The sequence below is a fragment of the Mirounga leonina genome, unplaced genomic scaffold, assembly GCF_011800145.1.
Source record: "Mirounga leonina isolate KUSES-001 unplaced genomic scaffold, KU_Mleo_1.0 Mir_151, whole genome shotgun sequence".
NCBI lineage: Eukaryota > Metazoa > Chordata > Mammalia > Carnivora > Phocidae > Mirounga > Mirounga leonina.
Window position 1 is genome coordinate 67,939,172 of NW_023270377.1, and position 24,495 is coordinate 67,963,666.

The window sequence follows — 24,495 nt, forward strand, 5'->3', positions numbered from 1 at the left end:
AATAAATAAATAAATAAATAAATAAATAAATAAATAAATAAATAAATATATATTAGATCTGGCAGCATTGGGCCCAGGGTAATAGTTAGTTGAGAAGTACGTGCTATCTTTAGATGGGCAGTGCATTCTCCAGCGTGCCACAGACCCTACAACTTCGTGTTTTATTGTGCTCAAGCTACCACATTCATTTACAATATCTACCTGATTTCTAGAAAAAGTTGGATTTTTTTAAAGATTTTATTTATTTATTTGAGGTACAGATAGAGAGGGAGCACAAGCAGGAGGGAGGGGCAGAGGGAGAGGGAGAAGCAGGCTCCCCACTGAGCCAGGAGGCCGACGTGGGGCTCGATCCCAGGACCCTGGGATCATGACCTGAGCCGAACGCAGATGCTTAACCGACTGAGCCACGCAGGTGCCCTGAAACAGTTTGATTTTTAACCCTTGGACTGGAAGAGGTATATGGTTCCTCCTGGATTAAAAATAACAATCTACTGAATATGAAAAGCCTGAGATGAGCAGCCCACAGTTATCCAATATCCACAATGTCCAGTCCACTGTGGCTCCTAGACATGTCGATTATTTGTCCAACAATTATTTGTTAAGCACCTTCCAAAAAATTGCCACTGGTCTAGGGCATGAATGACAAGGTCTCCACCCTTAGGAAAGAGCAGTCTGATAATAAGCAAGTAAACAAATATGTAAGATATCTCAAATTCCTTAAAGTGTTACATAGAACAAGTAGAGTGAGGGTTGTGTTAGACCTCTAAGGCTGCCAGAAGAGAACACCACAGACTGGGTGACTTCAACAGCTGACATTTATTTTCTCCCAGTTCTGGAGGCTAGAAGTCCAGGATCAGGGTGCAGACAGGTTTGGGTTTTTTGGAAGCTTCCCTCCTTTGCTTGTAGATGCCTGCCTTCTCTCTGTGTCCTCACATGGCCTTTGCTCTATGCACACATACTCCTGGTGCTTCTTCCTCTTCTTATAAGGACACCAGTTATACTGGATTAGGGCTCCACTATTATATTTTATATAATCTTAATTATGTGCCTCCTTAAAGGCACTGTCTCCAAACACAGTCACACTGATGGTTAGAGCTTCAGTCTTTGAATTTGGGGGACACAATTCAGTCTGTAATGAAGCTTGTCCATGAGGCTTCTCTGAGGTGATATTTGAGCTGAGACCTTAAGGACAGGGAGGACACAATCCTTAATGCAGGGATAAATTCTCAGTGCAGAGGAAAATGCAAGCACAAAGTCCCTGAGGCAGGAAAGTGAATTCAAGGAGCCAAAAAGAGAATGATAGCTGTGAGGTCGAGTCACATAAACAAGTGAACACAGGAAAATATGTATATACATGTGTATTTACAATTATACACACATATAAAAAATGTATAGTGATTGCTTACTTAGCTAGGTAATGCTCTATACAATCCTTTTCAGGAGCTATCTGAAACCATAGACAATTTAGATAGAACAGAAATCAATATTTTGCAAAAAGAAATATAATTTAGAGTGTCTGCATGTTAGGCAGAAATCTATTGTTGTTGTTATGATTATTATTACTACTATAACCTCAGTCATCACTTTTTTGTAAAATAAGATACATGCGAGACAAAATCGTCTTCAAAGGAGAAGTGAATATGTTTTTAAGGCTTGAAATTTTCCCAGTATCAACATTCAGAACTGTGAAACAGACTCCCTCAAACATCTTAAGGGTTTTAAGCTTATTTTTTCACTGTTCTTTTGGAGGAAATCTGGGGAAGTCTGAAGGGTTGAAGAAAAGGTTCAGAAAGTTCACGGACATAAAGGAGCTTTTGAGTTGAGTGTAAATAAATCAACTTTGCAGATTATATTTCCGTAATTTACACTTGGATTTTAAAATCACAGAAGATGAATCTTGGCAAACTTTCTCCAAGTTTTGCCAAATTCTAAATAATATAGAAAATAATCCCAGTCTTTGGATGAATCCCATAATGCAGAGGAGTTTACCTTTCTCTGATTTCCAAAGCGAATTGTGTTACAACTTACACAAGAACATCTAGCCATAGACACACCTTGAAAAAAAAAAAAAGTTCTAAAGCTCAAATCGGGGATGTGTAATCTGGGATAAAAGTTTTTAAGAGCCAGAGACAGTCAAAATGAGATTTAAAATATATTGTAATAGTTAACACAGTAGGCACAAATTGAAATGATCTTTCCATAAGATAATCAAATACTAATCAGTCTTTTGTTTAAAATTTATTCCCTATTTATATGTAGAGGAAAAAACGTATTTTTCATTTCAGTATCCTTGCAAAATAATAAAAACTATGTAGTAAAAACAGAATAACTTACAGCTTTTATTAATCTTTATTTCTATTAGTCATAAGAAGAATATGATTGCTTAGTATCTAAATTAAATTTTTTCGTACAGATTATGATTTTATACTTGGTAGAAAAACTGATGTGATAGAACTCTTTAAAGGAACAGGATAGATATACAATGGAATATTACTCAGCCATCAAAAAGAATGAAATCTTGCCATTTGTAACAACATGGATGGAGCTAGAGGGTATTATGCTACAAAGATGTCACAAGAAAAAAAATTGCAGACCAATATATCTTATAAATATAGATGAAAAAATCCTCAACAAAATACTAGCAAACCAAATTCAGCAACATCTAAAGGATTGTATACCATTACTATGTGGAATTTATCCAAAGAATACAAGATTGGTTTAACATCCCAAAATCAATTACTATAATAAACTGCATTAATAGGAGAAAGGACAAAAACCACATGATTATCTCAATAGACACAAAAAAGGATTTAACGAAATCTAGCACCCTTTCATTATGAAAACACTCAGCAGACTAAAAATAGAAAGAAATTTCCTCTTTCTGATAAAGGACATCTACAAAAAACTCACAGCTAACATCACAGTGATAAAAGATTCAGTGCTTTCCCCCTAATATTGAGAACAACACAGCATTTCTGCTCTCAGCCACTTCTGTTCAATATTTTTTGGTGGTTGTACCAGAGCAATTAGGTAAGGAGAAGAAATAAAAAGTATTCAGACTGGAAAGGAAGAAGTAAATCTATTTCTATTTGCAGATGACATAATCTGGTTTATAGAAAATCTCAAGGAATTCACCAAAAAACTATTCAAACTAATAACTTTAGAAAAGTTGCAAGACACAAGATCAATATATAAAAATCAACTGCATTTCTATACATTAGCGATAAACGATACAAAAAGATCTAAATAATGGAAAGACATCCTATGTAAACTTAATAATCAGAAAACCAAATATTTTTAAAATGGCAATACTTCCTGAATTTATCTACAGCTTAAGTATAATTCTTAAATGTAATTCTTATCCAAATCCCAATAACTTGCAGAGATTGACAAGCTGAACCTAAAATTCATACGGAAATGAAAAGGACCCAGAATAGCTATCTTGAAAAAGAACAAAGTTGGAGGAATCACACTTGCTTATTTCAAAACTTACTACAAAACTTACATAATCAAAATAGTGTGGTGCCTGCATAAGGATACACATATAGATCAATGGAATATAATTTAGAGTCCAAAACTAAGTCATATATACATACACACACACACACACACACACATATATATATATTTCATTGATTTTTTGGTAAGGGTGCCATAACAATTTAATGGGAAAAGTTTTTTCAACAAATGGTATTGAGACAACTGGATATCCAGATGCAAAAACAACAACAACAAAAAAACCAGGCTGGACTTCCTTCCTCACACAATACATAAAAAATTAACTCAAAATGGATCAGAGACTTAAATGTAAAAGCTAAATCTATAAAAGTCTTCTTTAAAGATTTTATTTATTTATTTGAGAGAGAGAGAGAGAAAGAGAGAGCATGAGTGGGGTGAGGGGCAAAGGGAGAAGCAGACTCCCTGCTGAGCAGGGAGCCCAATGTGGGGCTTGATCCTGGAACTCTGGGATCATGACCTGAGCCAAAGGCAGATACTTAACCTACTGAACCGCCCCTAAATCTATAAAAGTCTTAAAACAAAACATAGGAATGAATCTTCATGTTCTTGGATTAGTCAGTGGTTTCTTAGATATGACCAAAAGCACAAGCAACAAAAGAAAAAGTATATATATTGAACTTCATTGAAATTTAATGCTTTGGGGTTACAAAGGATACCATCAAGAAAGTGCAAAGACTACCCACAAAATGGGAAAAAATGTTTGCAAATCATATACCTGATAAGAAACTTGCATCCAGAATGCATAAAGAACTCTTAAAAATCAATAATAAAAAGGCAAATAACCCAATTTAAAAATGGACAAAGGATAAACATCCCCCCCCAAAAAGGTATACAAATGACCAATAAGCACATGAAAAGATATTTAGCATCATTAGCCATTAGGAAAATGTAAATCAAAACCTGAATGAAATACCAGGAATGAAGTTGTAGGTGGAACAATTTGGCATCCATTATAGTCTATCTATTGAGAAATGGCTTGGCCTCGGGGGTGCAGTAGAAATGGAGAAAAGCAGACAGATAGAGATTTTGGAGACTGAGTTATCAGGTTTGGGTGTTGGACAAAGGCAATAAGGAAAGGGGGGGGTCAAGGATATGTCCCAGGTATTTGAGTTGAGGAACCCTATGGATGATACTGCTATTAACTTAGAGAAGTCTGGAGGGACAGCATGGAATTCTTTTATTCTTAGCTTTCAACATTTTGATTTTAAAATGCCCGAGAGATGTGCAAGCAGAGATGTTAAGAAAGAGGTTTAATAGGCAGGTCTGGAATCCAGAGAAGAAACCCACTGGGGGTCAGGTGTGGCAGCGATAGTGGAGGTGAGTCAGCCCAAGGATATGGAATAGAAATCCTGGGAGAATGAAATGGCTGAGGAAAGTGGTTCTTCCTCAGACCCCAAGGAACACCAATAAGAGCCACACCAAAATCGGAAGTAGAGACTAGAGGAAGCTGAGCTGGCAAAGGAGACTGAGTGAGCCTTCAAAAATAGACAAGCCTGGTGATGGGTATTAAAGAGGGCACGTTCTGCATGGAGCACTGGGTGTTATATGCAAACAATGAATCACGGAACACTACATCAAAAACTAATGATGTACTGTATGGTGATTAACATAACATAATAAAATTAAAAGAAAAAATAGACAAGGTTTGCTTTCACCTTCAGGGTCACCCGAATGGCATCTACTGTTCCTGTTCTTATACATTATGTTGATCATATCTTCTGATCTTCAAAGCTTTAGAGATCATGAAAAAATGCCCTAATTAAAATAACATAGCATGACAATCATATAATACACAAATGGACTTAAAAAAACCCTGACAATTCCTTTGACTTACGTTGTACAGTGTTATTTGTAGAGAGAACCATGGAAAATTGCTTTCAGAAACTGGGAGCTACTACGTTCTTCAGTGACCTCTTTGCTTTGACGAAGCTCAAATTGCCTCATTTTCTCTCAACCTACATTTTGAGGTATAATTATTCTAACCTCTTGTGTGTTGCTTGGTTCTTGGCCTTATTTCTGTGTTTGTTTTGTTCTGTTGTTGTTGCTCTGATATGTGCTTTCACTTTAAATTACAGTATAATAATAAAATCCCAGCCTCTCAGATCAGATGGAGTTGATTTAAACTCCATCTCTGTTATGTATTAGGCAAGCTACTTTACTTCTCTGATTTCCACTTCCTAATCGGTAAAATGGTGTTAATAATAGGACTTATGTCCAAGAGTTGCTGTGAGTATTTAACGGGACCAACGCGTGTAGCATGCTTGTTACTTATAAGAACTTAGTAAATTATTACTGGTCTAAAGCTGCCTCAGATCTATTTTTTTTTTCAGAGTTGTCAGCCTTTGCTGAAATGTAATATTAGTTTGTAAATAGTGTATCTCACACGCTAGTATTTTCTACACTCGCCCTCGCGGTGCTCACTCCACGTGAAGTGAGGTCTGGAGGTGACGCCTCCTCCCAGACAGTCTGCAGAGTCCACAGAAACACGGGTGTGTGTGCCTGGGAGCTCTGGTCACTTTCCTTGAGGTGGCTCATAAGCAACACTTCCAAAGAACAAAATGAGCTGCCACCTATTTGTGTGCACACCTAATAAACCATATTTTCTCATTTAGTTTATCATGAATATTAGAGCTAACATCAGATGTCTCCACTCTGACACTTATTCTTAATTTTTCAGGACTGGAAAATTAAATGGCAGAAATAGAAACAGAATCCTAATAATGAATACACAAAGTTTTAAGAAAGAATTACGAAAATAGTGAATCACTACTTATGAATCATTTTTGTGAATTGTAATTTCTTGGATTTGTAATTGAAATAATTTTCAGCTTTGCTTTAGTACGTTGAAAATGCAAATAATTAAAGTACAGTTAATTAGAGTGTTTAAGCAATGTATGAGTAACTTGTACCAAAGATAGGCCAAACTGAATTTAAGGGCACTGTCAGGAATTCAGTGTTAATCAAGTGAGTGTCAGTTACGTATAGAAGAGATATGCTTTCAGAATTCATTTGTGCTTCTGCTCAATTATTTAAAGTTTTAAAATTATGGATGTCAAAACTAAACTTCCAAAATAATCAGAAGATTATATTTCAAAATTAAAACATTATTTGGAAAAAAGCATGAAAATCTATTTATTCATTCCATAACTATTAGTGGAATATTTTTCAAGTGACTGGAACTTGTTTAGTGTGATTGATGTCATGGAGTGGCACTTTATACTGATTTAGACACATACACACACACTCAAACCATTAGAAAACAATGACCTCCATGCTTTCCCTGCAATCTTCCTTTAATCTAATCTGGGGCAGAATCAGTCTCCTTACCTTTCCTTTATTCTTCAAGGATCAGCAGAGGGAACATACCTAAAGAAGAGTCCATTTGGACATAGCCTCAAAACAATGAGCAAGAAGCCTGAATAGGGGCTATAAATGTTAAAGAAGACCATTAACATTCCTTGAAAGCCAGGATCGACACTTGGTTGTAGGGTATCTATGGATTGGTATGCAGGCCAGCCCCACCCACGTACCAGGAGTTTATAGGCAAGGAGCGATTTCACTGATAGGCACAGGAGTTCACTGAAACAAGGAGATGGAATGAAATCACTAAATTGCAGAATCATCCACTGGAGGGCTTGGTAAAAATAAAAGCTACCAGGGCCTCAAGGCCTAGAGATTCCAAACCAATAGGTTTGGGATAAAGACTAGGAATCTGTTTTTCAAAAACACTCCAAGTGACTCCAAGGACTAAATTTTTTATACATTCTGTAAATGAAGACATGTCCAGGTAGAAGAGTGTATATTTGAAATTCACAACATGGACAGGAAGGTAAAGAGTAAGGGCAGGCATATTTTTGTGGGAGAATTAATGAAAGTAAGTTAACATAAAATCTGTTCAGTTGATTTATTTCTTCATTCAGCAAGTATTTATCATGGTCCCACTCTATGCCAAGTACTGTCCTGGCTACTGGGCATATAATAGTGAGAAAACCAAATACAGACTACTGTCATCAGTAAAGACCTATGCCTTATACAACTTGCATAAATATAGAGATGAAAACGGTTCATGTACAATAAATTCAGGTAAGTACTGAGATAGCAATAAGCCAATGACATTTTCATAGAGCCCAATGGAAGGTCATTTCTGCTGGTAGCTGATATAGGGATTAACACTGATAGTGTGGTGAAACATAATTATTTTTATGGTCTTTCTAGATGTCAAAGAACCAAAGCCTGGATTGGAATTTCTGAGTAAACTTCATGTTTCATAACTCATAATATGTGACCTAATGTAGCTTCTCAGAACAGATGCATTACTCCATTGCATTGATGAACATTTGGTCATTTTCAGGAGAAAGAAAAGAATGCCTAATTTAAATTTTTCCAATTTGATTTGGTATTACTCTGATCCCCGCCTGGCTCTGGCATAATCACACCTTCTGAGCCTTGGCTATACCACATGTGAGGTTAAGAGCAATTGCCTACCCTAAATCTATGCCATGAACCTTACTTATTTCCACATCAATATAGCTGGCTACTCTGGATATGTTTTCTGTACATCCACTCATCTCTTCTTGGGTGCTGGTGGGGCTTATTATCATTACAGTAATTAGTAGTATAATAAATACATGTTTAAAATTGCTTTTCAGATATTTTGAGTCATAATAGGACATATGCTAAGTTCTATACATAGATTATTGGCATTTATTAGCTACTATGCACCCATTTAAAATAAATGACTAACTAGGAAGTAATAGTAAATACACTTTAATGTAACTTTCCTGGATAATCTGAATTAAAAGTTCTAACAGAGTAAATAACAAATCCCTAAAATCTTTTTGAGAAATCTGACAAGAATCAGCATGATTTTTAATGATATGAGAAGGAAAATGAGTAGGTATTCTAAAAATAATTTGAAACTCTTGTTGTTTTATAAATTTCATTTATCTATATATGTGATATTAGTACTAAGTCTATTTATGATCATAATTGTGATATTTCGGTTATGGAGCTCTAAGATGACCAAAATGTTCAAGCACAACTGATGAATTTCATGACAGTAAAATGAAAGTGAACATTAATTATATATACTAATAGTCTAATCTGAAACAGCATTTCCCTTACTGTGATTTTATTTTCTTGTTTTTAAAAAAGATTTTATTTATTTATTTGACAGAGAGAGCACCCACACGCAGGGGGAGCGGCAGGCAGAGGGAGAGGTAGAAGCAGACTCCTCGCTGAGCAGGGAGCCAGATGTGGGGCTCCATCCATCCCAGGACCCTGGGATCATGACCTGAGCCGAACGCAGACGCTTAACCAACTGAGCCACCCAAGTGCCCCTCCTTACTGTGATTTGAGTAGATATTTAAAAACAAAAACAGTTCCAGTGGTCAAATTAGTTTGGGAAACATTGATCAAGAATATTTATTTGGTAGGGGGTTGGGCAAAATGGGTGAAAGAGAGTAGGAGATACAAGCTTCCAGTTATAGAATGAATAAGTCACAGGAGTAAAAGGCACAGCATAAGGAACGTAGTGATACTGTAATAGCGATGTATGGGGACAGATGGTAACTACGCTTGTGGTGAACATAGCATAATGAATGTACACACTTGTTGAATCACTATGCTGTACACCTGAAACTAATGTAACATTGTATGTCAACTATATTCAGATTTTTTAAAAAGGAAAAAATATGGAAAGAACACTGATCAGTTATGATAATAGCAAAAGCTAACATTTATTCACTGATTACCATGTGCCAAGCATAGAGCTTAATGTTTCATTTCAATTAGCTCACTTAATTTAACCTTCTATAGAAATGAAGATTAACTGCTATGAATTTCTCAATTAAGCATAATTGCAAGTAAGGAAAATTATATGCAAGGATATTTAAAGAGGAAAATCTATTATGTAACTCATTAGCCATAATCAAAGCATAACTTATGCTAGACAAAAAAGTAAATAAATAAAAGCAAATAAATAAACCACCAAGGTTATATTTATTTATTGAATTAATATAAAAAAAGTCTTCTAGGGCGCCTGGATGGCTCAGTCGTTGAGCGTCTGCCTTCGGCTCAGGTCATGATCCCAGGGTCCTGGGATCGAGTCCCACATCGGGCTCCCTGCTCGGCGGGAAGCCTGCTTCTCCCTCTCCCACTCCCCCTGCTTGTGTTCCTGCTCTCACTATGTCTCTCTCTGTCAAATAAATAAATAAAATCTTTAAAAATAAATAAATAAAATAAAATAAAATAAAGTCTTCTAAAAAGAAATTATCTAAGAAGGGTTTTTTTTGGTATTCACTAAATCGAAAATTTTTTTCATCTGTATGTTCAGGATTGTGTAGACATAAATGTATCTCAAAGGAAAGTAATTTCCACTGCAAATAGTGTTAGAATTTCCCCTTAACTATATTAGAAACAGATTGCAATTTACTTTTAGAAGAGTTAAGTAAAATTTAATTAAAATACTTCACAAGTATTCTAATGTTATTGTAGTAAAATGGTCTTTTATTCATTGAATAGCAATTATAAAATCAGTGGTATATATTTTACACAAGAACATTTAATTAAATAGAATAACTTTTATTATGAATAATTGTATGGCATGTATAATCTTACTTAGAATTCAAAGAAAATGTAAGAAGATAAATATCTTAAAAAACAGAATAACTTAGTGTTATTATTTAGTCTATAGTTGCAAAAGGGTTCACCAGCCAACAGAATTCTTATAGCCACCAGAACAATATTTAGTAAATGAAGAAAATAATTCAGGGTCTTAATTAAGCATATGGAGCATATATACTTCAGTGTGAATCAGTTAAAATAGCTGAAGATGCTATTATTATCCAGTTGGTCAATTAACTCTTACCACACAGCTGTACATTTATGTAATTACAAACTCATAGAGCATGTTGAGTCTCGAATTTCAGAAGCCAGTGTGGTAGGACTGGAAGTATTATCACCATTCTCTAGTCCAGTCCTTTATATTAGTACAAGTGAGCAAGCTGTGATGACAAGGATCGACTTACTAAAGCCCTACAGGATATTAGTAGCAGAATGATCCTGTAAAAAAAAGGGCATAAATCTCACCCAACTACCCTCCATTCATCCACCCATCCATTCTTCATTTCATGTATTCATTCATTCAACAAGCAGTAATTAAATGCCTATTATGTTCTAGATACTAGGGATGTGATGGTGAGCAAAACTAGACACAGTCCCTGGCCTTACAGTGACTATTTTGAGAATACAATGGAAGATGGAGAAATATTAATAAAATAATCACTCAAATACATACAAGATTGCAAATCAAGGGGCGCCTGGGTGGCTCAGTTGGTTAGGCGACTGCCTTCGGCTCAGGTCATGATCCTGGAGTCCCAGGATCGAGTCCCGCATCGGGCTCCTTGCTCAGCAGGGGGTCTGCTTCTCCCTTGGGCCCTCCCCCCTCTCATGTGCTCTCTCTCTCTCATTCTCTCTCTCAAATAAATAAATAAAATCTTTAAAAAAAAAGATTGCAAATCAAGGCAAATGCCTTTTTTAAAAAAGAATGTGGTTTGTGGTAATGTATAATAAGGGAACCAGATCTAAACGAGGGGGTCAGAAGGGGTTTCCCAGAGGAGTGTCTTTTATATTAAGCATTAGAGCCTGAATAGAAGCAATGAGAGGAGAGAATATGGAAAAAGGAGAAGCCCTGGAGAAAGAAATGAGTATCTGAATAACAGAAAACCCTGTATGTTTGGAATCTAAAAAGTAATGAGAGAGAGGCAAGAAGAGCCAGGAGGGCCATCCCAGACCAGCTAGGGCCTACAGGTCAGACAAACATTTTTGGTCTTTGTCTCAAGAGTTATGGAAAACTATGAGAGAGTTTAGCAGGAGGATAAAGTTATAGCTCTCATCTTCAACAGTTTTATTTTTGCATGGGCAAATACCAGATTCACAAATGCTATTCAAGGTATAGGACATTTTTCTAAGTTTTGGTTCTGTAAGTGATGGCCTGGAGAAGAGGTAGGGTGGGAGGGATGGAGAATGGCAATATGGATATGAAGGAGGATTGGAAGTTGGTTGCCATACTATCCATCTGGCGTATCTGACTGTTTAGGAGCTCTATAATGAATGTGTTCTGAGAATAGAGTCATGTTTGAAAAACACAATTGTTTTGGAAGATTCAAATATAGGTGAAATTTGCTTGTGGTCTGTGAGCTACCTTAGGTGAGGCTTTATATGGCAAAACTCTACTTCTGGAATTTTTAAGATCATCCGCATAGATGATATAGCTTTTGTGGGGGAGGGGGGTTCTGGCCCACTCTCTCTTTATAAAAATCCCAGTCAGGATAAGAAATTATCTAGGTTCATTAATGTCTCCTCTCTTGAGATGTCTGAAGGTAAAGATTTGGGCTGATCGCTTCTGACCAAAGGGGATGCTAAAATATGTCGTTGATAAACCAGTAGTAACCCAAGCCAAGCATCTATGACAAAATGCAATGAACTGCTTAAAAGACTAGGTTTTTAGGTTAGTCTGCAATGCCAGCTTTGCAAGGTCTAGAGTTGTTGGATCATCATCTCATCTCTCTGACAACTCTGCATTGCCTGAATAGCATCCTGGCTGCTCCTGGACACCATCATACTTCTTCCAGGCAAGCAAACTGCCTCTCCAGGCCTTCATTAGCCTATCTATTAAAGAGATAACACAGATCTTAAGACAGAAGTTAAACAAGTGTTTAGCAATGGCAAGTCTTTTCTTTTCTTTGTTGTTTTGAGAAGAGAGAGAGAGAGCACACACATGCAAGGGGGAGGGGCAGAGAGAGAGGGACAGAGAGAATCTTACGCAGGCTTCACACTCAGCATAGAGTCCCACCTGGGGCTCGATCTCACAACCCTGAGAACATGACCTGAGCTGAAACCAAGGGTCGGTAGCTCAACCCACTGAGCCACCCAGGTGCCTGGACAGGTCTTTTTCATGACATGAGACAGAACAGATGAGAGACAGGCTCAGGATTTATTTAAGTTATTAATCATCTTTTTTGTAATAATGTTTTTCATTTCTCCCAAAGTTCATGACTCTGAAGGAAGTACAACAAGAGCACTCACACTGAAGGATATTTTAAATGGGACATTTACCTATAAAACATTTTTCCCGAACTGGATTTCAGGTAAGTGAACTATTTCTTTACCTTTTGGGGTTTTAAAAAAATATGTGTTGTTTTCATTTTTAGTGCCAACACATCTCTATGGTAACCGAAGCCATATCCATTGAAATGGAAAGAAAGAGCAATTATTTAGATAAGTCAAATGGCCACCAAAGCACCTTTGACAGAACCATTTGGACTGCATTTACCCAACAGTAATGATGCCATTTGGAGTTTCAGCAAGAAAGTAAAAGTTGAGAGTACATTGCTAGAATAATCTGAGTATGTTGTATGGTTCTTCAGAATGGGAGATATGCACCTAGTTAAGAGAGGTCATAAGAATTTTACCAAAAGAGAAATTCCATTGTCAATCTGGATAATCTGAGAAATGGACAAATCCCACCCTGATAAAACGTCTTTCCCGGGCCACAAAATTGATATTTTCATATAAGTTTCCAAAATAGGATGTTGTCAAATAAGTCTAATCAAACAAATAGTAAGGTCAACTAAGTTGTTTATGACATTATAGTTTATATCTAAGTACAACTAAACAAATCTGAATATTTTAATTTTTCTCTTTAAAAAATAAAATGCAGGGGCGCCTGGGTGGCTCAGTTGGTTAAGCGACTGCCTTCGGCTCAGGTCATGATCCTGGAGTCCCTGGATCGAGTCTCGCATCGGGCTCCCTGCTTGGCAGGGAGTCTGCTTCGTTCTCTGACCCTATCCCCTCTCATGTGTTCTCTCTCTCTCATTCTCTCTCTCTCAAATAAATAAAAATAAAATCTTTAAAAAATAAATAAATAAATAAATAAAATGCACATCAAATGGGTTTTAAACTAAATCAAACAAGCCTAAATGTAAAGTATTTTTTTTTATTGCAAAACAAACATACCATTTTAAACTTGTTTATCTTCTTTGTAACACAGAGAAAATTTTATCCCCAAGCACCCTGAACTGGTCGTAATAGGGCAGCTACTAGTAAATATGGCATTTTTGTGGAGAGTGGAAAAGAGCATCCTTTCCTCCCTTCCATTGTCAAACTTATTATTTTAAATCTGTCAAAGCAATATCCTGGACAGGGAAGAAAAACAAAGTAATTCTGTGAAATAAGAGAGGTTTCTCTTTCTTATAAATGTATTTTATATTAAGGGAGATCATTTCAAGTTTGTTTTCCTTCTTGTTTAAAGGACAAGAATATCTTCATCAGTCTACAGATAATGATATAGTATATTACAATATTGAAACAGGAGAATCATATACCATTTTGAGTAATGTCACCATGGTATGTATCCAGCAACATCTTCCTCCTCAAAACTTTGCCATCTCTTCACTGATCAAGGACCAGAGTCCAAACACTCAGCACTTGATCTGGACCTGATCTGCCTTCTTGGCTCCATCTCCCACTAAATTCTCAAATTCTCTCTTCTAGTCACATTAGACAACTGCCCTTGCCTCCTCTCAATCGCCTAGCATCTTTCTTTCTCTGTGGAAAAAGTGTAGCAAGAAACAAGAGTCAAGAACTCAGTCCTTACAAGAGGCAAACTGAGGCTCCGGGTTCTGTCAACTCCCTAGTTATGGAAAGTTACATAAGGTTCCTCACTACGCCAGCCACGGTGTGCCTCATTTTCTCTCTCTAAAGAGTAGGAAGAATAATCCCTCCCTGGGTTACTGTAAGAGGTAAGTGATGTAACATTTGAATGTGGTAGGATGGCACCTAACACGGAATACACGCTCAATAAACAAGAGCTATGAAATGTAGATGCATGCTGTTCTGTCTCCCGGGCTCTCAGTCCTCCTGCTTTCTCCACCCTCAAAAGCCGGCTAATGTTTTAAATCAAGCTCAGATGATACTCTCCTCCTCTGTGCAATCAATGATCCTCTCATTTGGATTTAAACACTTCTTTTTTTAATGCTTTCCAATGCTGTATTTATATCTCTTTAATAGAACTTTCTAACTTGCAATACATTACTTATTTTCAAGTTTAACATGTTAAGCTTCTAGAAATCACAGAGTATGTCCTATTTCTCACATCTCCCTCCCATAGTGTTTAATAAATTTCTTTGTATACAGTAAGTACCATGTAAACATTTTTAAAAATTGCATCAAAAGCATATGTATGTAGGAGTATATCAGTTATATGATACCCTTTTAGAACTACACATTTACATGGCTCTGGGTATTCTTTTTTTTTCTGTATTCTAATCAACTTCTTTATAATTTCAGAAAAGTGTGAATGCTTCAAATTATGGCTTATCACCTGATCGGCAATTTGCGTATCTAGAAAGTGATTATTCAAAGGTATGGACTATTTAATCTGGGTATATCTGTCTATATCTCTTACTAATCCACAGTTTGGCTTATAAAAGTAAGAGGAAGCAAGAGTACATCTTTATATCTAAATATTCAAGAAGTTAATGTGGGTTCTTGATGAGCCCCCAAAACATAACTGAAACATATACAAATAATTCAGAATTTGGTGTACTTGTCTGGTTATCACCCAGTAGTAGAAACTACTTTCCTCTGGGGGGGGGGGTGCATTTTGGGATGCTGATATTTATCAAAAATTGGAGAACTATACTTGTATATCTAAAGCTATTTGACTTCATAAACCATTAGTTAATTCTCACACATTTTAACTTTGTGAAAGTTTATTATTATTGAAAATGGGAAAATCAAGGTGTAGCTTATTTAACTCACTTGTTCAAGTAAGATAATATACAGGCAGTGGTAGACCAGGGTTTAAATCTATGTGTTCAAAAGCCTGGAGTGGGAGTACCCCACCAAACCATAACCACTTACCCTTACTTAATTTCCCATTCCTGATTGAAGTTGTAGAGGGAAGTTAATTATCTTATTTTTTCAACTTATACAACTTGAAGATAATTATTTTTTTGCAAGAAGGCAAAATAATTTATTATCAAATTAAACTTCTGGTAATTACTTTTAGATAGACAACGTTTTAACTGTCATTTTTCATATCCTATGTGAGATGTAAAACTCTCTTAATATACAGAATGAATAGTTAATCTTTCCTCTCGCCAGCTGTTCTGTCTGCTGATTATTTTCCAATGGACCAGGTCCTGGTCACTAGCAATCTTTAGGAAGACACGTTTCAACCAGTTGGAGTTTCTTTGCCAAGAGTTTGAAAGCTCTTTTAAGAAACAAATCCAAAATAATACTTGTATAATTCACTAACCACCGAACAAATATACTTAATGAGAAAAAGAGCAGTTGGTTTGTTTTTTTTTTTTTCAGGAGGAATTATAAACTACATAGTTTCTATTTATTTTTCAATTTCTATTATTTTTTAAAAGTATCATATTTGAACAAGGCAAATATTTTGTAACAAAACTCTGTGTTGAATGAAATTCTTTACCTAATTTTAGAGGGTATCATTGTAATGAACACAGGTGTAGGGTAATCCTTACTGCCATGGAGATCATAGTGGTTTCACTTCAATCAAGGTAAAGCATAAAGGGAAAATTCTTAGGAGAGAGTGTGTCAAAGAAAAGCTTTTTATATTAAGAAATGTCTTCGGATATGCTTTTTATGGAGTGAGGGTTGAATCACTGCTGAGATTAGTTCTGGAACTTAGACAAACAGCACAAAAGTCCACAGTAAAACTCTTTAAATGAAGACTCTCTTGGAATTGAAACATATCCTTCCTAGTGCCTTGTGAAAATTGTCCTTTTATAATTCCGAATCTTGAGTTGAATGATTTGTGATTATACATTATTAACATAAGCTTTTTAAGAATTGTAATTTGTTTTCGTCTCTCTTCTTTCTGACAGCTTTGGAGATACTCTTACACAGCAACATATCACATCTACAACCTCAATAATGGGTAAAATTTCATGATTTCATGTCTATTTATTCATACTACTTACATCTATTATAGTTTTTCAATCCAAATTCTGATTTGAAGTTAAGACTACATTATCTTGTTACTGATCTTAGTTTCTTACTTCTTTACAGTGTATGTGTACCCATAAAACTTAAGAAATTTAAGGAAATACTGTTATGGAATATTTACCTCTTTTTATTTGACTAGTATTTTGTGTTTTTATGCACAATGCAGTTTTATCTTCCCTACTTTAGAACACCAAATTATAAATACACCACTTATGGAAGTAAACATATATAGTAACAGTACAAACACAGGAATGGGAATGAGATGCTACTTTCAGGAGAGTAGCTACCTCATTGGAAGGAAGCAGAGGGAAGGAGATGCAATATTAGTTGTACCTGAACACATACTCCATTAATTATTTTAAAATTAATTGTTTTTAAAATTGCAAAATGTAAATATTTCTTAAATTTAGGTTGTAGATAAATTGTCTTCTATTATATTATTTTCTTTATTTATTTGTAATGTTTAACTATTCAAAATATTTGCAATAAAAAAAAAAAGAGTGAGTAGGTAGGCAAATGACCTAGTGAAAGAACTCCTGGCAAAAGGAATAACATGTAAAGGCCCAAAGGGAAGGGAGAGCATGGAGTGTTCCAGAAACTCAAAGTAGGTCAGTTGAGTTAAAATTGGAGAAGGGCATGCTGACTAGTGAGAGGTGGTGTAAGGTTGGGAAGGAGCTAGGGCCAGGAAGCAGGGGCCAAATAATAATGAGGAAGCCATTAAGAAGAGTTTAGATGTCATTCTGATGACAATAGGGAGTCACTGAAGGGTTTTAAATGGGAAATGACATAATCAGATTTATAGTTTAGAAAAATCACTCTGACTAAGTATGGACAATGAATTGGTTTAGTTACTCATCTTAATGTGATATCCTATTGCTGTTATGTAAAAGGGAAAAATAATTATATGGCTTGAAGAGGCACTGGAAAATTTTATGGTCTATTTCATCTTTTGTCCAACAAGAGCACAAAAATTCAAAAAAAAATCTACTTGTTTTAAATGTTCAGAAAAGAATAACTCTGATCTTAAACTGTCAAATTAAAAAATAGGAACTGCTACATAAAGTAGAATCTGAACTCATCTAATGTACTCTGAGTTTTTCTCTTGTCTGTATCCATATCATCACCAAATTCAAAAAGTATTTATTGAACACCTACTATGTGAAAAGCATATATGGGAGAGATAGATACGCATGAACTCAAGGCACTAACCCTACTCTCAAGAAAACTTGAAACTAGTGAAGTAAAAACCTTACTCTTTCAGCGCAATTTCTTAGGCTTTAAACATTTCTTTGTTTCTCTTTTAATCATTTTGAAATTCTCCACATCCTATCTATGTTGAGGTTCAACAAATTAAACAGCATTCCAAAAGAAGATGACAATACTAATATTTTAATAATGGCTTGTATAAGCTTTATGTACCAGAATCATTTTAAATATCTAGCTTTTGTGCAGTGAATTTAGTCATACCACTGCTTACTCACTTTCTTTCTTTCTTTCCCTTCTTTCTTTCTTCTACGCACAACTATCTAATTTTCCAGATTGTTTTTTTGTTGTTGTTGGTCAGGTAAATATAGCATAATTTAGGAAGTGAGTGATGACAAATATGCTGAGATTCAAGGCAAGACCACATACCACTAATTCCAAGTTTTCTATGTGCCTCTGGAGAGTCTATAAAAATCTACCACAGAGCAAGTGAAGATGCTTCTGGTTTCAAGCATGGGAAGGAGTACTGAGGAGATGACAGCCTTTGTAAGCAGCCTCCTCCACTTTCTCTCATAGTGTTAGTTATTTAGAAAACAGAAAATGGCAGCTGCAGTGACTTGCCAGTCATGAAGAGACTGTGTGCTGAGATTTTCAGCTTGGCATCTATGCATGCCTGCATAGATGATTCCACAGCATATCGAAACCTAAGACAGTGTTACAGTGTCAAAGGTAGCATGAACCCTGGCTTGACAGAGAACTGTAACCAGGTGTAGAATGTCTTTGTTTCTGGATCATTCCTTTGCCTGTGCCCTTGTGTCCTTTAATATATTCTGGCCCTTCCTGGAGCCTACTGCTCATAAACTGTCCTCTGGCAGGCAAGATTCTCATTGCAGCACCCATAGTCTCTCTTTTCCAGGGGCATTACTCTTTCCCCAGTCAAAACTGACCTGCCCATGTTCCCTCACGGTTTGCTGGGCCTCAGGCTGCATGACTGAAGAAGTCAAGGCTTCACGGGTGTCCAAACTTTAAAAGAAAGAGAAAAGCAGAAATGTCAGGCATATGTTAGATCCAGGTTGAAGTTAGTTTTCGGAAGGGGAAGCCAAAGGGTCTTTCTTCAGGCTCCCCAATTTATACATTGGAGGCAGGTCTGGTTTTGTGTCTCTACAAAAGCATTCCTAACAAAACCATTGATGCAATCTTTAAGAAGATCATAGTCAAAACTTAAGCACGGCATCCTATGACTCTTTAGCACTTATAAAAATTTGAACACATTCTTGCTATAGAACCACAAAGGCTCCACAGTGCAAGTTAGTCAATTGAGTATTTGCAGGGTGACTCTAGGCATCAAAGTGAGATTTTGGCCCAATAAGATATTTGAAATTTCCCCATGGGTGGAGAACTTTGCAAGCTTAAGGCATACTGCCCAGTGTATGATCTGTTTTTCAGTTTAGCTTGAGATCAGATGTTCCTTTCCTTTTCTGATTTCAAGTCAGATCCCTGGGGAGATTGTCAAATGGCATCTTATTTTCAAAAATTTGAAATGCATATGCATTCACAGAGATGGGGGTTGTAAATGAGAATGTGGAAGAGTACATATTAAACTTCAGCACAATTATAGCATTTGAGAGCTGGAAGGCACTTCATCGACCATCTCAGCCTGATGTGTATAAATCTTATAGTCCTGAGGGTTAAGAGACTTGAGTTTAGTTAGGGGTCTGCCAAGAACCAGCAATGTGATTTTAAAAAGTCATATCTCTTTAACCTCATGTTCCTTTTTTATAAAACGAGGGAATTCCTTAGATAATTTCTAGAGATGGCCCCCCTTTCGCAGCCTAAAAATCTTTAATAAATCTTTAATTCACCTCACTATAAAGGTCAGAAAACTGAGACGCGGAGAAGTTAAGTGACTTAAGTAACTAGTAAAGAACCCTAACTACTACTCAATGTGTCTAGTGCCATTGTTACCACATTTTTTCTGTTAGGTTTGAAGAAGCAGAGGATGATTCTTCATTGTTGTTGTTTACTTTTTTCTGTTTACAAAGATGTTTTTTTCATTGAACAGCAAAGGTTTATTATTATTTTTTCTTTCTTTTTTTTTTCCTTCTAGAGAGTTTATAAGAAGAAATGAGCTTCCTCGTCCAATTCAGTATTTATGCTGGTCGCCTGTTGGGAGTAAATTAGTAAGTGTTTAAATTATAGAAGTGTTTAATCATTTAAATAAAAGAGGAGCCATTTGATTTTGGCCTTTGTTAAATTTCCCTGCCTGAAAGGAAAAAAAAAAAATTCATGACTATTTTAGTGGTTAAAAACGGGAAGAGTTTTGATAAATTGAAACTCATCTGAGAATTCCGCAAAATCTCAAGCTCATGGATAGACTTCTTTAAATATCGCAGTCAAAAACTTTATCCTCATACTCAGCCAGAATGCTTTGTGCCAGAAAGCTGAGGAAAAATATGGTTTTCACAAGTTTCCCAGACTAGCTTCAGACAACATGAAATTTTGTCCAAGCTCTTATTTAAGGACTCTAAATAAAGATTAGATCTGGCTAGCTATTAATATTCAAAGATTTATTTGACTTTCTGTTAATATACACAATTATTTATTTGGGTAATAAAACAACAAATACAATAGTAGACTTTATGTTTTATTTGATATAGACTTTAAAAATCGTAATTGATGTTAATGTGAGTTGGTTGGTTTTTTGACCTATTAAAACGATACTTTAGTTATGAGTCTTTTTTGCATCTGGATTACCACTCATTTTGCAGGTATTAAGTAAACAGTTAATACAAATTTACAGACTTCATTGTATTTCTTATGGAATTCTCCTTATTAACTAACTTACCACCACTTCTAGGCATATGTCTATCAAAACAATATCTATTTGAAACAAAGACCAGAAGACCCACCTTTTCAAATAACATATAATGGAAAAGAAAATAAAATATTCAATGGAATCCCAGACTGGGTGTATGAAGGTAAGCTGTATTCTTTTTCTACTGTTGCTGTTTTAGGCTTTTAATTGAAAATAATTGCATATATTTAGTAAAATGGAGATGAGTGGTATGTTACTGAGATGAATGGTGGCATTTCTGAAAGCTGTTAATCAGGTTAGGAACAGGGTGTGCCTGTTCTGAAAGAGCAAAATTTAGTAATCGGCCTGGGAGAGTTTATTTTCATAAGCATTATGAAGTGGTAGTAATAATTTATATTTCAAGTAGTATATGGCCCTTAGACGCTATGTTAGTACATTTCCTCAGGTTTCTTTTTTCTTGAGAAATAAGCCTTCTTCCAAAACGAAACAGCAGTCTACATAATTTTGCAGGGCAATATTCCTAGTTTTTTATGCTTTCATGAATTGCGTCCCCTTTCTAGGTTATGTAGGATCCAGGACTCACCTGGACGTTAAAAGGTCTTGTAGTCTTTGCCTTTATTAAAAAATATATAACTGAACTGTTGTTGTTTTTTTTTTTTTAATATTCCTAGGAGAAAAATCAACTTCCAACATTTACGTCACTCTATAGTATAATTACAGTTCCCCTTGTTTGGGCTACTTTAGGTGACTATAAAAAACAGAAGCTGCCCCAAAGGGAAAAATTATTTATTGTTGAAATGTTTAATTAATGTACTTAAATAATTACATTTCTGATTTAATATCAGTTCCTAAGAAGACTGATTGATGTTTGATATGAGGTATAAGGTTAAACTATTTCTTTAAACTCAGATTGTCTTTTTGAATAACCAAATTTTGGCGTGTCACATCCACATTAAATAAATTATTTCAATCAATAAATGGCTAATACAATGAATTTTGAAGCATTTACAATGATCTTAAAAGTAAGTTATAATTATAAATAATATGCTTGTATTTATCTTTCAGAGGAAATGCTTGCTACAAAATATGCTCTCTGGTGGTCTCCTAATGGAAAATTTTTGGCATATGCAGAATTTAATGATACAGAGATACCAGTTATTGCATATTCCTATTATGGTGATGAACAATATCCTAGAACAATAAATATTCCATACCCAAAGGTATGTTGAGTACTTTTAGCAGATGCTTCCATTTCTCCGGTGTCAAAATGAGCAACCAATACCATGAATAGAGGTGGAATCAACAAGTTTGGAGAGCTTCTTATCCTTGTGCATTGTAAGGCAAACACTGTACTGTGCTCTATTATTTATGTGGACATCTGTTGCTTTGGACATCTGGTTGTGCTGGATGAAGTAGTCTTTGCAAAATCCATCGCAGAATCTTTGAAAAACATATGGTCTAGATTATGGAGGAAAAACAAGCTTAACTTAATTTTAATTTTTCATATTTCATGCTCCAAATTCAGGGTAAAGTTCTGTTTTGCAATTCCCTCTTGAATTCTCATGTAAATGCAAACTAGAATGGAAAATACAAATGTTGAACTTGATGTTCCTGTCAGGTAGAAGCAGGCATGAGTTATGATCTTTTCTGGACATACAAGGTAGGTTAAGTTTGTAAGCCTAGTTTCTTCCTTGAGGAAATTAGACATGGAGTGAGCCCAAAGTTTCTTGTATAACCATCCTAGAATTCTCAGTGTACACACTTTTCATTCAGTCCCATGTCTGAAGAGAGGGCTTCCGTGTCTGTAATGGGAGAACAGCAAGATCACAGTGGAGAAGCATCATATCCCAATTTGATTCAGACAAAAATCTGAAAAGGGATCAAATCATATATCCTCCTCTCTCACAAGGAGTGGAAGTGCTTTTAGAAAATAGTTCTTTGTTCTTTAGTCACTATAGTGTTTACTTGCCAAAGAGAGCACTGTTATGGATGGATCCAGGGGGTCCCTATATGTGACAAAGATGGACAGATGTGCATACACACAAGTGGCTTTTGATGCAAGTCTAAGTGGTTGTGGTAAGAGAAATAGAAATAGCAGATAGTCTAAAATTTATGTTAGAAGTCATATGAGAAAAGACAGTGGATAGGAGAAGCATGTTTAGGGAGGAGACCCCTCAATGGCTGGGTATAAAGTCTGAAAGCTGGAGATATTTGGAAGCGAGAGGTGTGGTACTTGGGACCCGAGATGTGAAAGAACTTGGGTCTTTAGGAGGGAGTAAGGGAGGAAGAAGAGAGGAGGAACCCATAACTGAGGACTAACTGACACTGGCTGAGAAGTTGGGACCCAATTTTTCATGTTTTCTTGAAGACCGAAGTTGTTGAAACATCTGACATCAGACCGAGAGGTGAGACAACTTGAAAGAAGCCAAAAGTCCCAGCTAAACCTCATAGGGAAACAGGTCAGAGGAGGGCCTGGACAGTTCTTTAGATAAATCCAAACAGCACGGAGTCATTTAAGGCTGTGAACCTAAACTTTGTGGACTTAAATTGTTTAACAATTATAAGACTCTCTTTTTCTGTGTTAAAATAACAGGAACTCTAAGAAGCTGTCTGGGTGTGAACTACACTGTCATGTACATTTAGGGTGTATAATAGCACAGAAAGTACAAAACAAGAAAAGTGCAAATTCCATGGGCACTTTATTTGGAGGTGACATTTCCCTAATTTGGGGGGGGGATGATAACAGTAGTAATGTAACCAGCTAGGAGATTGAGTGATGATTGTCCTAGACCAAATTACAAGGTACAAAGCAAAAAGTATCTTTCATTATTTATTCTTTACACTCTCCTCCCCTCTACACTCCCTCTAGCACATGGAGAAATTATTATTATACTTATCCTAATAATAATAATAGGAAATACCTGTTTTGAAAGTCAGAAAAGAGAATATCAATTATAGAACCGCATTCTCATATCCAAAATATTTTTTTCCCTATGAATCAAAGCTCCCTCATTAATCACTTAAAATATGTGTTTTTCACTCTGGTTGACACAATATTTGTAATTGCTCTGCAAGCAAAATTGAAATGAGATTCCTGGTCATGTTATAATTAGAATGTTTTCAGTAGTAATATACTTAATATCACTAGCTTATAAAAATATGTCTAAATTCCTAAAGTGTCTTTAATATGTTGGTGATCATTAGAATTTTATGAGCTTCTATATCTCCAATTTTTTGGCAGGCTGGAGCTAAGAATCCTGTTGTTCGGTTATTTATTATCGATACCATGTCTCCCGAGCATGTAGGTCCCAGAGAAGTGCCAGTTCCAGCAATGATGGCATCAAGGTATAGCAAGCTCAGCTGCTTCCTACCTTCCACTGAATTTTAACAATGACATTTCTCTCTTTTTTCAAAGATTTTATTTATCTATTTGACAGCGAGAGAGAGGAGAGAGAGCACAAGCAGGGGGAGCCGCAGAGGGGGAGGGAGAAGCAGGCTCCCTGCTGAGCAGAGAGCCCCACACGGGGCTCCATCCCAGGACCCTGGAATCATGACCTGAGCCGAAGGCAGACGCTTAACCGACTGAGCCACCCAGGAGCCCCTAACACTGAAATTTCTTAACTGGGATTTGCACTTCCTTTCTAGTGAATTTATGATGTGTATACTCTAAGCAAAAATAAATAAATAAAATTGACATGCAAACCCAAATACATAACCAAATTAAAAAATCACAAATACATTTCTTAAATCGATTTTAAAATACTAGCCTCTTTCGCACATACAAAGATGATCATAGTGATCAATCTGAGTGATAATTCCCTCATATGTGTGAATGTAAACTTGGGATCGGTAGGCAAAGAGTAAAATCCCTGTGTGTTCTCAGCATGGCTTCTCTCAACTCTGGTCTACTTTCTCTCCAA

General features: G+C 36.0%; 1 protein-coding gene across 8 annotated transcripts in view; it reads left to right on the forward strand.

Moving 5' to 3' along the window:
* The window catches only part of FAP (fibroblast activation protein alpha), a 74,945-nt gene that overhangs the window by 6,259 nt on the left and 44,191 nt on the right, over positions 1 to 24,495 (forward strand). For all 8 annotated transcript variants that reach the window (XR_004679685.1, XR_004679686.1, XM_035007897.1 and 5 more), the window contains 8 exons: positions 12,570 to 12,668; positions 13,832 to 13,926; positions 14,869 to 14,943; positions 16,437 to 16,489; positions 19,868 to 19,940; positions 20,618 to 20,738; positions 21,641 to 21,795; positions 23,817 to 23,920. Coding sequence is in view for 6 of the 8 variants with exons in the window: in XM_035007897.1 (XP_034863788.1) it covers positions 12,570 to 12,668; positions 13,832 to 13,926; positions 14,869 to 14,943; positions 16,437 to 16,489; positions 19,868 to 19,940; positions 20,618 to 20,738; positions 21,641 to 21,795; positions 23,817 to 23,920 (775 nt within the window). In the remaining 2 variants the exon portion in view is untranslated. The remainder of the gene's footprint in view (positions 1 to 12,569; positions 12,669 to 13,831; positions 13,927 to 14,868; positions 14,944 to 16,436; positions 16,490 to 19,867; positions 19,941 to 20,617; positions 20,739 to 21,640; positions 21,796 to 23,816; positions 23,921 to 24,495) is intronic.